At 38.3% G+C, this 18211-nt stretch overlaps 1 protein-coding gene across 1 annotated transcript in view; it reads right to left on the bottom strand.

Annotated features, from left to right (window-relative positions):
• Nucleotides 1-385: 385 nt before the first annotated feature.
• Nucleotides 386-18211, bottom strand: part of DOK6 (docking protein 6) — a 435381-nt gene continuing 417555 nt past the window's right edge. The window contains 1 exon segment of the mRNA NM_001266038.1: nucleotides 386-5192. Coding sequence (NP_001252967.1) covers nucleotides 5053-5192 — 140 coding nt within the window. The 3' untranslated portion in view covers nucleotides 386-5052.

An 18211-nucleotide genomic window follows, 5' to 3' on the forward strand; every position in this document is an offset into this window, starting at 1 on the left:
TGGCATTTCTCAGCTCCCACTACGTCAAACTGGGAGACGCCTTGGAGCCAAGGAAATATTCCTAGACCAGGAGCCTGGAACTACGAGAAACGATTCTTGGCTCCTTCTTTGCCTTTAAACAAATTACAAGATCCATGGGTTTCAGTTTTCTCCTTAGGGAAACACAAAGTGGGGCTTTATTCTACATGACCTTTAAGGGTGCTTCTAGATCTAGCTAGCATTCCACCTGCCTGGAAAATGTGCCCAACTTCCACAAGACTCTATAAACTGTCTAGTGCCTCCTCTGCTGGCGTAATTGCACAAATGCTACAGGATTCACATCCTTGAGTAAGAAGGTAGGGATTTGTGGCAGGTCCACAGAGAAAATGTGGGCAATCTTCCAAATATGTTTATAGAGAATGCACAACACATAAGATATGTTTATAGAGAGTGTTGATCTCGTCTCACAGATCCAGCCCTGCCCACCAGTCTCACTGACAATTTATGTTCATGATAAAATTCAAATGAGGTTGGCTATATAAAAGTGATTCTCATGTTCCTGAAGACACATTTGACTGTGGGGACTTGGTTACACATTCTTTCTTGTTAAACGTTTTGCACTAAGCCGAAAGATGCATCTTTGTTGGGAATGTCGTGTCTTCCTCTAGTGACATTAAGACATAAAGCAACAGATGTCCTCTGTAAGTTGCGTACTTAGTATGAGGCAACAGGGAAGAAGGCCAAGTCCGTGACACCGGCCTTGGGTTAGAATGTTAGAAAGGTAGAGACCAAGTGTTACTCTGGACATTTAATTGTATTCTTTAGCATTTAACCTGAATTGTTGCCTTCATGACTAGTTGCCATCCTCCCTCTCTATTCTCTCCATGGGAAACTGCACTTCATAAATTTCATAGTCTACAAACACACACTCCATAAATTTCATAAGCTGAATTTGTGTGGCATGTCACCCACTGTTACAGCTATTAATGCATATCCAGTGGCAAATTTTTATCGATTTTGAGAACGCTGTGTTTGGGAGATCATATAGTTAATGACTGATGAAGTAATTTGAAATATTTGAAATTGCAAGGTATTTACAGACATGAGCACAGGATTGGAGAAACATGTATAATTTTCACTTTGTACAGTCTTCAATATAATATTTTAAAATAAAACATGAATTGTTAAAGCCCTACATCTCAGTTCCGTTAGGTGTATACTGCCCACTTATTGTGCTGTTATAATACTCAAAACTGGAATATAATTTTTTAGGAGAATATCATTTCCTTAGCTTGTTTTCACTGTATCACTAATGGCCAATTTTAGTAAATGGCTCAAATAACCTAGGGAATAAGGTCCCCATGCTTTTTTTTACAAAGTTTTCTGAGATACTGGCCAAACAAGGAGGGGCACACATCAATTTTTATGATGTGTTTTTAATATCTACAATAAAGATAGGACATGCAATAAACTGGATCTGTAGAAACTACTACTAACAATGTCAAGTTATTTACCAGTCCACTGTTTCTATACTGAATAGACGGTATAAGAGGTTCACCATTTTATAGGTGATGAAAGATTTTCAAACCTAATTTCCCAATGAACACAGAAGAATTGTGCAAGATACTAGGACTAGTTCTCTAGTTTCTATTTGGTGAAAAAGGTGAGGTTTATGTTTTATAAACATGTTTCCATCGATTTCACATGCTCTATCAAACAGCATCTTCCCTCAACCATAAATATATATTTCTTATTTTATTGATTTCAAATTGTGGCAGTGGCCAGAACCTATTGATTCATACATATTTGCAACCTGCATAAATAGTTCTGAGTGCTTATTGTTTGTTCAATACGTAAGTGAAATGTGTTTGCTTTTCTACCTCTGCCCCCACCCCCCAGAATGGGAAACTATTGGATCAAAGTTGTTTTGTACTTTCCTGTATTTTCAGTGTAATGTCATGTGTCAATCATGTGTAATTAAATATTATCAGAAGAAAAAATTGGGAAATAAAAAATAAGTCCCCTCATGTAATCTTTCAGTGAAATGGATACCTCCTCTAGGCTTTGTCTGTTTTCAGAACTGCTGTTCCTTACACTGGGTTCCTTTATCATTGGTCTCTTCCAACCTGCTGCAGAAATGGCGACCATCTATTTATCTGTACAAATCTGAATGGAATTCAAACTGAGTCACTTTCAGAAGGAGCCAAAAGGTATCTTTGGTTCATAGTAATTCCTCCCTCACATTGAAAAGGACACATATTAACAGATATCATACAACTTTTGAAGGGAGAAATGACTTACAAAGTGTAGAGGCATCCCCAGTCAAAAACCTACGAGCTCAAGCGAGTGGTGTACGTATCCATGACCCTTCTGGTTGCTCCGGTGAAACTGATTTTATGAAGTTCCAGGAGACTGATACAGTGACTTTCCATCTTTGGTTTTGGTAGAAGATTTATCTGTTTGTCATTTTTATTACAATGAACACTGCTTCATGTCCAGTATATTAGGGTAATGTAAGTTCTCCTATCTGTTCATGTAGCAGTCTTGACTCAGCTACAAGTGTGAGTGTACTTGGAGGAGTATGCTAGAATTAAGCTCCACCATGAGATAGATTACAGCATTATTCTCATTGTGATGAGATCTGGTTAAAAACTTGGGAAGCAGATTTCTCTCACACCCTCTCTTTTTACGACATCATTTTCAGAATGAACTGGACCAAGGTTATGCCTGATCTTTGGTGCTCCTTCAGTTATAGTCATTGGTAATGATCAGAATCAAATGGAGTTCTTGAAAGCAATTACATGCAGGTATTTGTCTCCTAAGAAACAGATGCAAGAGCAGACTCTTCTAATTAGCAGAATCCCTCCCTGGACTCGCTGTTTGTGCTTCCAGCACATGAATAAAGCTGAGATGTGAACCAGGACCCCTGAGGGCCGTTCCCCATAAGTCCCGTGTAGAAACTTGTGGTGTCTAAGCAACAGCTCAACTGAGTGAGCAGGCGAGAGGCTCGCTCTGAATGTGGCCCCACTAGGAACTGTGCTCAAATGGTCTCAGCTGGGAGTTGCTCTGGTGTATTTGACTAAAGACATTTCAAAAGCAAATGCCATGTGCAAAAGAAATTCACAAGTGTTTAACCCCAAAAGCTATGATTTCAAGGAAGGCTGTACAGTTGTAGGAACCAGTCATCTGCTCCTCTGCTGTGTCAGCAAAATTCACAGTGCAGAGAACTTGGGTAATTTTCTTTTTATCCCTGAAAGCTTAGGATAATTATTTTTTGCAGCCACATTAACTCTTATGATTAGTATCTTGATGGGGTTTTCATACCTAGTGGAGTGATTTGGAGAGCGTAGGTAGTTGCCGTAAGTGCACATTTATCTAGGAGGGATCCAGAACCACTTTTATTTGGTAGTAATTCACTGAAATGAATTGTCAGTCTGCAGTCAAGCTATGGATAGGGATGAAAAGACCACTCAGAGATTAGCAAAAAAGGCACCCTTTCAACAGACTAATTTGGATAGTTAAAAAATTTTTCCTATTAAGAAAAAAAAAAAAAAAAGCTGGGTTTTCATCTTGCGTGACCCGAGTTCACTGTTCTTTAAACCCGCCCTAGAGTATTTGAGAGATAACCATCTTAGGCACAAAGCATCAGATGATTCAGGCAGGATAATTTTTATTTTTACTTAACTCCAAAATTAAGGGCAAATATATCTTTGTTGACCTGAATTAGCCAAACTCTTTCAGTTTCCGTGGAAATCACTACCTCTCTTTAAACACTGTAGGTCTGTAATCAGTGTCAGGGATGATGAAAATTATATTTGATCCATTTCTTATAATCTCAGACAACCTGTGTCCAGTAAAAGAAAAAATCAAGCCCTGCAAGTTCTGGTTACACAGTAAATAATAAGCCCCCAGTGGTTTTCTGAGAACAGCATCTATGACATTTTAAATATTGGTATTCACAATCCTGTGCCCATTTTGTTCTTCTCTTTATTGCAAAATAGCTGAGTTCTTTTTAGGTGTGTTATTTCTTTCCTAAAGAGTTTTTCATTTAGAACCTCTCTTTTCTCTCAAGGTTAAATGGAAGCTGATCAGTATTCACACGGAAACCTCCTCACGTAGCTCAGGTGGATGGCCAAAGGGAGTAACATTGTCAACAAGGAAACACTCACCAGAAAGACAGTGTATGACATGACGTGTAGGACAGCTAGACTGGTTCTTTTGCTTCCGAATGTTCCCCTTCTCACATTTTTGCTTACACTTGTCATGGGAACAGACTGGATTACATATACTTTTGCTAATAAGAAGCCTTTTTTTTTTTTTTACAGCACTATTTTTAAAATAGCTATTCAACATAACAATCTTAATTTTAATGCACCAAATTATGGTTTTCAACAATTTAAGTGAGCATATCCTGTCACCCTCAGCACATGTTTGATATATACTTGTTATATATAGATGGATATAGCAATATCCATATTTGTCTACACACACACACACGCACACACACACGAGTAGAGCTACAGGGCCCTGCTTAATAGTGTGTTCTGAATTTCATGTTCCTTTAATTGTCACTGGGTTTATTTATATGCAGCTATGATGTCATTTGTAGAGCTTACTGTATTTGTCCCTGTCAAAACTTTAAAAGCCACAGAGCTTGTGGAGGGTCACCACTATGTCTAAGGACAGACCCTGTGCTGAGATGGGAGGACTGCGCTGTGAGATGAGAGGTGCCCGCCACCCAGGCATACCCCAACGTGGGCAACTCTTCCCAGTGCTGAGGCTTCTGCTACTGTCAGACCCAAAGAGTTTTGTTTATTTAAATAACTGTTCATATGATTTGGATTCTATTCATGTAAAACATAGATTCCCCCAAAGAAATTCAATAAATAAAGGACTTAGCCACTGAATCAAGGAAGCAGAACTCCAGTTTTTAACCTTCCAATGGAACTGGGGCTAGAGCAGACCCATTTCAATTTGTACTGCAATTGGTCTTCCAGGAGGCAGAGGGTGCAATGACCCCACAGACAGGTCCAGGACAGACTGTCTCTCTAGTCAGCAGCGGCTCTCTGTGTGTCATTGGATGAGGCTGGAGCTGTAGCTGAAGCCATAGCTGCTGGACCGCGACAACGGCTGCTGGGCCTCTTCACTCTGTTCTGGGGCGTAGCTGGGAAATGTCTGTGCACGAGACATCTTTGACGAACCAAACCCATGACCTAGAGAGAAAGAAAGGAGAGCTCTACTGAGAAACACATTCAGAAGCACAAAAGATAGACTATCTATCTACCTACCTACCTACCTACCTACCTATCATCTATCATCATCTATCATCTATATCAATCATCTATCATCTATCAGATGTCTATCTATCAATCTGTCACTCTGTTTTTAAGAATAAACAAGGCAGCAGCTTTCATATCCTCAATATTGAGCTCAAAATAAATTGGTAAAAATTGAGCAATTTAGTTGCCTTGATTCTTGATGAGTTAAAATGTATTCAGAGCTCAATATTTCCTCCAAATGTACTTTGCCAAAAATTCTGGATGCCAGAGAGCTAGGTAGATTTTCTAGGGAATCTCAACCTTCTACTGTTCTTCAGCTTTTGAAATAAAAGCAGAAAAGCTTTTCTCCAGAAAAAGCTGTTTTTGATGGAGAGCCTAGAAGCTGCTTTCTTTTCCTTTATGCTCAATTTCAGCATACACAAGAAAATTACACACTTTCTTAAAATCTCTGGGAACGGGCAAGCTGTGCTTTACCCTAACCAGTAACCATCAATTATCAGGAAAAAAGCTTTTACAATGATAGAGGTAGAGATTCTGACTTATCCTAGCGGGTGTGTGTCACCATCACTGAAATCACTTCATGATATGGTTAACCCAAACAATTAAGCTCGATGGTTACCAAAATGACCTAAAAGTTAAATTCCATACAAAATGCATTTAAAGAAAATTCTATCTATGCTTTTGGTTGTTCAGCTGCACCCCTGCCATGAGAAGTAGTCTATCGCAAACCAAAAACAGAAGTGATTACTGAAAACTTTTCAGAATGCTAACAAAGTACAGAGAAAAGCATGCATGCTAACTAAGGCTTCCGATGAACTTTCCAGTAGTTTCCTCATCTTTGTTTATTTGTTTTTTTCCCCCTCATCCTTTTTAAGCCAGCAATTATTCTTCATACTTGAGAATGATTTCTATCTAATGGATGAGCTTAGCGGGAGAAGAAAAATAGATGTAGTAAGTCACGCTCTTTCAGAGTTTGTTTTACCCAAAGAAGGGGCTGTGCTGAGTCTGATTTGTGTGTTATCCGATCGCTTGGACGAGGAACACAGAGAAGACAATCTGTTAACGCTGAGCACCGACCATCTCTGTGTCAGGCTCCTCAGGTGGCTCTGTCCTTGGCAATGTCACTCGCTTTAAGCCTGTTTTATTGCCAGGTGTGTTTGGCGACGTGGAAAATACTCTCTCAGTGTGGGAAGCTTGGTATGCAGGGAGGAAACGCACATGAACTGGGTAGTAAAAGGCTAATTAAAACGGAACCACTTAACCACTTAGTGGTAGAAACACTTAAACGGCAAAATACTGGGAGAAAAATCTTGCATTAAAAAAAAAGTTATTTTAGATTCACGATGTCTTGGATTCTGTTGCTGCCCACATCAAGGAAAGCGCACCAGGCTCACCAAGAGTGGATCAAAAAGAGGGGCTTTTCCCTCGCACCTCCTGCCCCACACCCCTGGCTCTGCCGGAGCCAGTCCTCTGAGTTTCCAGAGCTTTCTGCCCCACAGCGCCTGGAGGTTCTACTAGTCCCTCCCTTCCCTTTTTCCTAGGATCCTGCCCTGCACTCCTCGCCTGGCTTGCAGGCCTGAGGGTAGTGATGCTTCCTGCTGTTGCGCATGCCCGCATTTTCTCATCGGTTCCCCCAGCTCTTTAAGCAGCCTCCTCATCAAGTTTTTTAATTTCAGCAAGACCCTGATGATATAGCGAAGGAAAAATGAAGCAGGGCAGGGGAGGGGAGGAGTCAGAGGGTTCAAGGATGGGTTAAGGTAGTGATTAGGGAAGAAGCTAGGAGAGGAGTTAGGGGTGGGACGAGGGGAAGGGGCTAGGGAGAGACTGGGCAGGAGTTATGGGATGGACTAGGGGAGGGGCTAAAGGAGGAGTTATGGGAGGGGCTAGGGAGAGACTAGGGGAGGGGTTAGAAGAGGTAGCGAGAGACTAGGGGAGGAGCTAAGGAGATGAGACTCGGGGAGAAGCTAGGGGAGGACTTAGGGAGAGACTGGAAGAACTAGGGAGAGACTAGAGGAGGGGTTAGGGGAGGGATACGGGAGGGGATGGGGAGGAGCTAGAGGAGGAGTTAGGGAAAGACTAGGAGTGGAGCTAGGGAGAGACTAGGAGTGGGGCTAGGGGAGGAGTTAGGGGAGAATCTAGGGGTGAGGCTTAGGGAGGAGTTAGAGGGACTAGGGAAGGAGCTAAGGTAGGGGCTAGGGAAAGAGGAGCTAATGGAGGGGCTAGGGAAAGAAGCAGTCATGAAAGGAACTAGGGGAGGGGCTGCAGGAGGAGTTAGGGGAGGAACTAGGCGATGAGTTAGGGGAGCAGCTAGTGAAGGGATTAGGAAAGGGGGAGGAGCAGGGGGGGACTCTAGAGGAGGGGCTGGGGAGGTTTTAAGGGAGTGGTTAGAGGTTAGAGGTAGGATCTCTGGAGCTAGAATACCAGGTATATATGTTGCCTCTGCTACTTCCTAGCCTGTAACCCATCTTAATGGAATTACTTCATCTCTTGGTTTCTCAGTTTCCTTGTCTAAAAATTCTGGATGATATAGTGGCACTTAGCTTCTATAATCCTTTTGAGTATTAAATCAATGAGTTAATCCATGCTAAGTGCTGCCACCATGTCATGGTAGACTCCAAGCAGGATTGGCAACTAGGGAGGTCAGCAAAGGCTCCCTAAGGAGGTGGCATTTTGGCATGATGAAATGACAAAGTTCTGATACACTAAGCTGATATGGGAAAAAGCACTTAAAAGTTTGGATGATTTTTTTCTCATCTTACCATTGACTCTACATGATAATTCATAGTTTCTGTAATTGGAGATACTGGCATTTATCAGCATAAGACAGCTAGAAAGTCTAATATTAAGATCATGCTCCTGGCCTTGGTTTTATCCTGTTATATTTTTTTAAATTTTAGACATATCTGAAAGAGAACAAATGCTGAAGCATCTTTAATTCACACTACTTGTGGGCTGAGAACTGAAGCTTAAGTTGAAAATTCAAAATAGACTTTGCCTATTAACACGGTTTTTTAAATCCTAGAATCTTAGATGTAAAAAGTCAATCATGCAATTAATATTAACACTCCTCTATTAAAATAATTCAAGGCTCCACAGGAAAGACAAAGTATGGAAGCATGACTTCTAGAGTACACATGCTGTTCTGAACGATGGTCAAAGACAGACAATAAACATCAAATCGAGAATCCATACAGCCAGTGCTATGTAGGGTCACAGAAGACAGCCAACGGGGCTTAGAAGAGCAAGTTATAAAACTGTACACATCACTTCAATAATCACAAATAACTTCCCCTGCACAGTGTGCAAACTCCCCCACTGCCATGGGCTTTTGAAACAGACAGACTTGAGTTCTTCCATGCCTTGGAGCCTCATTTTTTCTGCATGGGGAAAATATAGTTTCTCAAGGTATTTTCAGGATTTAAATGAAACAACATATAGGAGACACCTAGTATGATAGATATGCAATAAATGTTAATTTTTTTTCCTGCACTAAAGGGGTGATATTCTCGCACTTTTTTTTTTTTTTTTTTTTGCTGAACACCTATGCTTTCTCCACCATCTCAATATGCTGTCCCTCACTAGTATGGTTCAAATTTGTCCTCCAAAGTTCATGTGTTGAGAGCTTAATTTTCAATGCAACAGTGTTGGGCAGTGGGGACTAATAAGAGGTAATTAGGTCATGAGGGCTCTATCTTCATGAATATATTAATTTCATTGCCACAGAAGTGGGTTATCACAGAAGTGGCTTTGCTATAAAAGTGAATTCTGCTCCTTCTTGCTGTTTCAATCCTGTCTTGCCCCTCACAGCCTTCCACCATAGGATGATGCAAGAAGAAGGACCTCACTAGAGGTGGGCCCCTCAGTATTGGACTTCCCGGTCTCCAGAACTGTAATAAATACATTTCTTTTCTTATTAATTACCTAGTCTGTGGCATTCTGTTATAGCAACACAAAAAAGACTAAGACATTCACTATGACATACTTAGAATATTTTCCCCCTCAAGGTCAGCATCGCTTTCTTCACCTCTTCTGTGAAGAATTTCTAGTCTAATTAGAAATATTTTTCTTACTGCAACCATTTCTTTACAGATAATTCACAAATGATGCTATTTAATACATATTACAAAAATAGCATACCTCAGTCAGTACTCTATATGTGAAGGTTTTGTAAATGCTGTCTGATTTTGGCAACAACGAGTATGAGAATAAAAGAGAGAAATAATTAAGCATTTTCTATGTTCATTTGAATTATGCCCCTAGGCAGTGTTGATGGAAGCAAAACAAAATAAAAATCAACTTTGTGGCTTAAATTAAAAACCTGATGCAACAGACTTGCTCATCACACTATACAAGGACTCTAGTTAAATGTTTCCTAAACTTTTCCTCCAGATCACCCACTAAAGACAAATAAGGCCAATATGTACCTTTGGAATCTGAGGGATGCTACAATTTAAAAGCAATAAAATTGTTAATGGTTATTGGCTTATTTTAAAAGTCCTCTTACCTTTACTAATCTATTGTGTATTCATGTTTGTTTTAATAGAAAATACTATTTTCTACCCATATATCTAGGTAATGTTGACAATCTGGGGGAAAAAATATCACATTTATCTCGTAGTTCAAGTATACTCTGAAATGACACTCGTACCACCACTACCCACCAATTTCTCACTAGGGTATGTATACATGCCCTGGAAATGTAGTCCCATTCCATAAATAAGAAAATATATTGGCTACAGAGACCATTTAAAAAATTCGCTTTATTCTGCCAAAATTATATGACCCTCTCTCTAATTCCAGGAACTCATGACTATCACACAATAAAAACAAAACCACTCTAGTCTTAAAAAGAAGTTTCTCTGCTGTATCATAAAAATCCAAACTAGTAATGAACTAGAAGGAGCACAAATTCAGTAGAAAACAACAATCGGCCGGGCGCGGTGGCTCAAGCCTGTAATCCCAGCACTTTGGGAGGCCGAGACGGGCGGATCACGAGGTCAGGAGATCAAGATCATCCTGGCTAACACAGTGAAACCCCGTCTCTACTAAAAAATACAAAAAAAAAAAAAACTAGCCGGGCGAGGTGGCGGGCGCCTGTAGTCCCAGCTACTCGGGAGGCTGAGGCAGGAGAATGGCGTAAACCCGGGAGGCGGAGCTTGCAGTGAGCCAAGATCCGGCCACTGCACTCCAGCCTGGGCGACAGAGCAAGACTCTGTCTCAAAAAAAAAAAAAAAGAAAAAAAAGAAAACAACAATCAAATTGAAATGCAAAACCAAAGATTCACATTATGAATGGAAGAAAAAATCGAGACTGACAGCACATAGTGAGTATCTTCTCCTTCCTGAGGAATTAAGAAATGCGTTGTTGCTGACACACAGTTACCAACAAGGGTTCCCTTTTGGCTAACCTCTGAATTTTTATCTTAATAACACCGATTTTATTCTTGATATACACTATGAAGGAAATTGTTTTTGTAGAAAGTCAGAAAGATCCCAAAGCATAAAATTTGCAGTATTAATTAGTAAAAGACAGTAAGCCTGGTAAAGCTATTTAACAGTTTGAACGTATGTGTTTTATTACTTTGTTAGAATCTGGGGTAGATAGAAGGATATTGTCCCTATAAACAACAAAACAAAACAACAAACAATGTGTTAAATAAGTAACAAAGTCATCTGATGAGGACACAAGCAGCCCAGACTCAAAGCATTAACAGTTGGGCCTAGATAGACACAGAGGAGACCCTGTCATCCTTTAACAAGTAGCTTCTAGTCATTAGAGGAAAAAGGAGCGGGCAGGCTGCAGATGTAAGCATGGATGGAGGGTGGAGGACAGAATGGAAGGAAGGACTTGCATACAGAAGAGAGCCCATTTATTTCACGGGCTCTGACTGCAATGAATTGGGGGCCAGAAGCTTCTTATGGTGATATGGTTAGGCTTTATGTCCTCACCCAAATCTCATCTTGAATTGTAATCCCCAGGTGTTGAGGGAGAGACTTGATGGGAGGTGACTGGATTGTGGGGTTCGTTTCCCCTATGCCGTTCTTGTGATAGTGAGTGAGTTCTCATGAGATCTAATGGTTTTATAAGCGTTTGGCAAGTTCCTGTTTTGTTCATTTGCTCTCTCTTGCCTGTAGTCATGGAAGACGTGACTCTTCCCCTTCCGCCATGATTGTAACTTTCCTGAGGCCTCCACAGCCATGGAAAACTGAGTCAATTAAATCTCTTCTCTCTATAACTTACCCAGTCTTGGGTATGTCTTTATAGCATTGTGAAAATTGACTGATATATAGAGTATCTAATAATTGGGCAGTTAAGTAAATGTGAAAACCAGACCGGAAGTAGAAGCAACCCAGGGCTTTCTACAATATCTTATAATAAACTTATTATTTAAATGTATATTTGTATATTTTTATTAATATATTACAGTTGCATATATTTTGAGAGAACACATGATGTTCTGAAACATGTATAGAATGTGTAATGATCAAGTCAGGGTAATTGGGATATTCATCATCTCAAACATTTATCTCTTTTTGTGTGTTGGACATATTGGAGTTATCTTCCAGCTATTTTGAAAAATACAATAAAATATTGTTAACTATAATATCTACTATATTATGGAATATTGAAACTTATTCCTTCTAACTGTATTTTTGCTTCCATTAACTAACTTCACTTCATCTCCTCCTTCCCCTTTCCCTTCCCAACCTCTAGAAACCACCATTCTACTCTCTATCTCCATGAGATCCACTTTTTCAGCTCTCACATGAGTGAGAACGTGTAATAGTTGTCTTTTTGTGCCTGGCTTATTTCACTTAACATAATGACCCTAGTTCCATCCATGTCACTGGAAATGACAGGATCTCATTCTTTCTTATGGCTGAATAGCATTCCATCATATATATGTACCACATTTTCTTTATCCATTCATCTGTTTATGGACATAGGTTGATTCTATATCTTGGCTATTGTAAATGGTGCTGCAATAAACATGGTAATGCAAATATCTCTTTGACATACTAATTTCCTTTCTCTTGGATATGTACCTAGAATGGGATTGCTGGATCATATGACAGTTTTACTTTTGGTTTGAGAAATCTCCATTTTATTTTCCATAATAGCTGTACCACTTAACATTCCCACCAACACTATGTGAGCGTTCCCCTTTTCCACATCCTTGACGGCATTTGTTATTTTTTTGTCTTTTTGATAATAACAGTCTAAGTGGGGTGAGATGATATCCCATTGTAGTTGTGATCTGCATTTCTCTAATGATTTGTTATGTTGAGCTTGTATATATATATATATATATATATATATATATACACACACACACATATATATATTTAAATTATTTATATATTCTGGTTATTAATTCTTACTCAAATCAATCGTTTAGGAATATCTTCTCCCATTCTTTACGTCGTCTCATCGATTTGTTAGCTTTTTTTCCCTTTGCTGTGCAGAAGCTTTTTAGCATGATATAATACCATGTGTCTACTTTGCTTTTGTTTCCTGTACTTTTGTGGTCTTACTCCCCAAAATCTTTGTCCAGACTAAATGTCCTGTAGCATTTCCCCAATATTTTCTTTCAATCGTCTCAAGTTTCAGGTATTACATTTAAATCTTTACTCCACTTTGAGTTTTATATGTGGTGAAAGATGGGAATGTAGTTTAATTCTGTGTATAAATAACCATTTTCTTGGCACCACTTATTAAGCAGACTGTCCTTTCTTTGAGGCATGCTGTCATCTTTGTTAAAAACGAGTTGGCTGTTAAGCGCGTGTATTTATGTCTGGGTTCTCAGCTCTTTCCATTGTTCTGTGTTTCTGTTTTTGCCAGTGCCATGCTGTTTTGGTTACTACATCACTGTAGTTTAATTTGAAATTGGATAGTGTGATGTCTCCAAGCTTTGTTCTTTTTCTCAGGATATCTTTAGTTATTTGGGGTCTTTTGTGGTACCATGTGAATTTTAGAATTGTCTTTTCTACTTCTGTGAAGAATGTTATTGGTATTTTGATAGGGATTGTTTCAAATCTGTAGATTGCTTTGGGTAGTATGGACATTTTAACAATATTTATTCTTCCAATCCATGAACATGGAATATCTTTCCATTTTTTTTGTACTCTTCAATTTCTTTCATCAGTATTTTGTAGTGTTCCTTGTTGTAAAGATGTTTGACTTCTTTGATTAAATTTATTCTATTTGTATTATATTTGTATTAATAGCTGTTGTAAATGAAATTGTTTTCTTTATATTTCATAGCCATTGTGAATGAAATTGCTGTCTTTTTTTTTTTTTTTCAGATTCTTTGCTGTTAATGTATAGAAAAACTGCTGACAGGCCATATGAATAATGAGATTGTAGGAGTAATAAAAGTCTTCCACCAAAGAAAAGCCTAGGACCTAGTGGAATCACTGCTAACTTTTGCCTAATATGTAAAGAACTAATACCAGTTTTACTCAAACTATTTAAAAAAATTGAAGAGGAGATAATACTTCCAAACCTACTCTATGAGGCAAGTATGACTCTGATACTAAAACTAGACAAAGATAGAAAAAAAGAAAACTACAGGCCAATATCTCTGATGAACATAGATTCAAAATTCTCAACAAAATGGTAGCAAATAGAACTAAACAACACATTAAAGAGATCATTCACCTTAATCAAGTGGGATTCCTCCTCAGGATGCAAGGATGGTTTAACAATCAGTAAACATGATACATTACATCAACAAAATCAAGGACTAAAACTAAAACTACATGATCATTTTAATAGATGCTATAGAAGCACTTGATAAAATTCCACATCCCTTCATTATAAAAACCCTCAATGAATTGGGTATAAAGGGAACATCTCTCAACCGAATAAGGGCTATTTTTGACAAACCCACAGCTAATATCATACGGAATGGGGAAAAATTGAAAGCCTTTCCACTAAGAACTGGAACAAAACAAGAATGCCCACTTTTACCACTTTTATTCAACATAGTACTAGAAGTCCTAGTCAGAGCAGTTATGCAAAAGAAAGAAAGGGCATCCAAGTTGTAAAAGAAGTCAAATTATCCTAGTTTGAAGGTGTTATGATCTTATATTTAGAAAAATCTAAAGACTCCACCAAAAAACTCTTAGAGGTGATACACAAATTTACTAAAGTTGCAGGATACAAAATCAACATACCATACATTAATTATGCTTAGAAATACTAGGACTTATTGCCAACATCTTTTCTATAAACTGTATCTGAATTTTATTCAATTTGTTTTAATTATAAGTAAAACCAGACTATTATGGTTATGACTTGATCATTGTGCTCTCCTAGAGTGCTTCTGAAATTCCTCTGGAGATCTCAGGGTCTCAGCTTCGTGACCTTAAATAGATTTGTTAGGGGTGTTCAGGCTCATGTTCAGCACATTTGAGAAATGGGGAATGAAGATCAATGGTTTTAATCCATAAAGACAGTGATGTAGAAAAGCCATAATATAATAACCACTGTTCGCTGAGCATATATTTCATGTAGATCCAGTACAAAGTACCTTAGAAATCATATTTTTAAAAATCCTCGTATCAACTCTGTACAGTGAGATTGCATATTATGATGGCTTTTATGTGTCAACAGGAAGTGGTTAAAGAATGCCCAGATAGCTGGTGAAACATTATTTCTGAGTGTGTCTGTGTAGGTATTTGAGGGGAGGTTAGCACCTGAATCAGTAGACTAAGTAAAGAAAATCTGCCCTCACCAATATGGGTGGGCATCATCCAGTCCATTTGGATAGAACAGAAAAAGGAGGAATGGCACATTTCTCACTGAGCTGAAACATCCATCTTCTTCTGCCCTCAGACATCAGAGCTCTGGGCCTTTAGACTATGGGATTCACACCATTGGCTTTCCTGGTTCTCAGGCCTTCAGACTTGGACTGCATCACACTACTTCAGGTCTCCAGCTTGCAGATGGCAGATCATGGAACTTCTTGGCCTCCAAATAAGGCGAGCCAATTCCCATGATAGATCTCCTCTTATACATCTATATGTATCCTACTGGTTGTATTTCTCTGGAAAACCTTTACTCATACACATATCTTCGCTTTACATGTGGAAAAAAAAAATGGAAGCCCAGAGGTATTTAACAACTTGCCAAGCTGGATAGTGCAGAAGAAGTCAGACCTAGGTTTCCTGGAAACAGAAGCCAAAGCATTGCCCTTAACATGTTCTACTTTTCCTTATAGAAGCCCTTTAAACACATCGGTCACTTTAGGATACAGCACAGCTTCAGAGAAGAAGTAATATCAATTTTCACAAGTCAATGCATTAAGACTTGGTTCACGTACCTTCAAAATCATGAAGTGTGTTGCTCAAGAACAAAAAACAATTCAATTCAAACAAGTAAAGCTATGTCTTAGTCTGCTGGGGCTGCCATAATAAAACACCACAGATTGTGTAGCTTCAGCCACAATTGTTTTCTTGAAGTTTTATAGGCAGAAAGTCCAAGATCAAGGTGTTGGCAGAGTTGCTTTCTTCTGAGGCCTCTTTCCTTGGTTTGCAGATGGCCATCTTGTGTCCTCACATGGCCTTTCCTCTGTGTGTGAGCATGTCGGTGTCCTAGTTTCCTTTTCTTATAAGAACACCAGTTGTATCAGATGAGGTTCTACCCATATGACCTCATTTTACCTTACTTATCTCTTTAAATATCTTTAAATACAGTCATATGTGGGTTTGGGGAGTCAACCTATGTATTTTTGGGGGGATAAAGTCAGTCTATAACAAGATAAAAATCAAAATGAATCAGGAGACATTAATTCATGACATCTTTTTCTAGGGATTTTTTCTTCTTCTAGCTTCATTGAGGTATAATTGGTAACAAAAACTGAACATAATTAATGTAATACAACTTAGTGGGTTTGGACGTTAGAACAATTATTTTCTTGGCCTTTACTCTGGGAGGTATTTGCACTTGTTTGTGAAATTATATAATTTGGCTTAAAATTACATACAATGATTAAATATGACATGCAATTTCTGATTCTTCAAATTGTCAAAAAATTATTTTTTAATTTAATGGCTGTTATATGGCACTAGGTTTCTGATATAAACTGTCAAACTGCATTGCACTAATTTACATTCCCACCTAATGGATATAAAAGTACTTTCTTAACATTAGAAAGATATGAATATTATTAGATTTTTAAAAATTTTTCCAAGTTGAATACAAAAAATTGCATCTCATTGTTTAGTTAATTTCTTTTTTTTCCTACATAAAGTATTTAATTTTTTGTGGTCAAATCTGTCTTTGTGTTTTCTAGGTTTTGTGTCTTGATAACAAGTCTTTCTTCATTGCAGTAATATTAAAATGTTTTCTCCTACTTTCTTCTTAATCTTTCATACATTTCTTCTAACTTTAGCTCTTTAATTCATTGGGAATTTATCATGGTTCTCACCCTAAATTAAGGATTCCTGTATTGTGTAATGGCTAATAGGATAAACTCTAAAAGAAGACTACTTGGTTTGACTTCCAGCTCCACTACTTACTAGCTGGGTGACATCCAGAAAGTTCTTTACTCTTTTTCTCAAGTTCCTCAGCTGTACAATGGCAATCATGATAGTTTCTACTAACAGAATCATGTATTAGATGAGTTAGTACATAATGGTACAGAATAGTATATTACAATAGAGTTAGGTTTTATCCTGTTTAGAATTTTTAAAAACTGCTGTTTCCAGTGTTTTAAGCTTCATGATGAAAAGCTGTATTTTTTTTTTAATTAAGGAACCAAAGTCTCTTATTTCCAAGAAATATTTAGAATTATTAAAATAATTTCTTGTTAATTATTTCCTTCCATTTCTCCGTTTTCTCTCCCTCTTTTCCACCTCTCTTTTTCTGGATCATTTCTTAATTACATATTCAAGTGCTGTACTGATCTGGTGCTTTTCTAATCTCGTCTATTTTCATAGATGAGATTTGTTACAAAAGAAATTTTGAATGTTACATACATTTACAGAGGAGTCAGTATGCAGAAAGTTCAGACTACACATGGGAAACATCATGAAATTATTTAAAATTTACTATCAGGCATTCATATAATATAGCTCAGTTTTATTCTGTGGCGGATACAAGGTTAAGCTTGCATTTAGTCCAAGGACTTCTGAAATGACTTCAACGAGATGTGTTAAAAAATTTGCTTAACTTGATAAAGATCTGAATTTTCATCTTACTTTCTAGAAGTTTAATATATAATTATCAAAATGAATTACTAAAGAAGAAGTTTGCCTAGGGCTTTTCTTTCTGATAACTGATTAGATATTTTTCAGAGATCTGGGAAGCATTCGGATCATCAGGAACAAAATTTTGACTTTTTATATTTGTAAATATTCCCTTTGTCACTCTTATAAGGCGACAATGCCCAAATGGTCATGGCTTTAAAACTTTTTATGTTTCACCATTATGAATTAGGCCCAAATCCAAATGGCAAGTAGTAGCAGATGAGATTGGGAATGGAGAGGGAACCAGTCATGGAAAGTTTGTTATACTCTACCAAACAGATTGGATAATTCTTTCTAATAGGTGATAGGAAGCTTTTGAATGATTTTAAGAAAGTGAGTGATTGGATTAGATTTATGGTTTGGAAGCTCACTCAATGGGACTACCAAGTAGCTGTTTGCAACTCTGTTTCCCCCATACTATATCGGATGGGTAACAATTTATCCCTAGATCAAACATTTTCTTTTTTTTTTTTTTGAGACGGAGTCTCGTTCTGTCGCTCAGGCTGGAGTGCAGTGGCCGGATCTCAGCTCACTGCAAGCTCTGCCTCCCGGGTTCCCGCCATTCTCCTGCCTCAGCCTCACAAGTAGCTGGGACTATGGGTGCCCGCCACCTCGCCCGGCTAGTTTTTTGTATTTTTTAGTAGAGACGGGGTTTCACCGTGTTAGCCAGGATGGTCTCGATCTCCTGACCTCGTGATC

This window comes from Macaca mulatta, chromosome 18 (assembly GCF_049350105.2).
Source record: "Macaca mulatta isolate MMU2019108-1 chromosome 18, T2T-MMU8v2.0, whole genome shotgun sequence".
NCBI lineage: Eukaryota > Metazoa > Chordata > Mammalia > Primates > Cercopithecidae > Macaca > Macaca mulatta.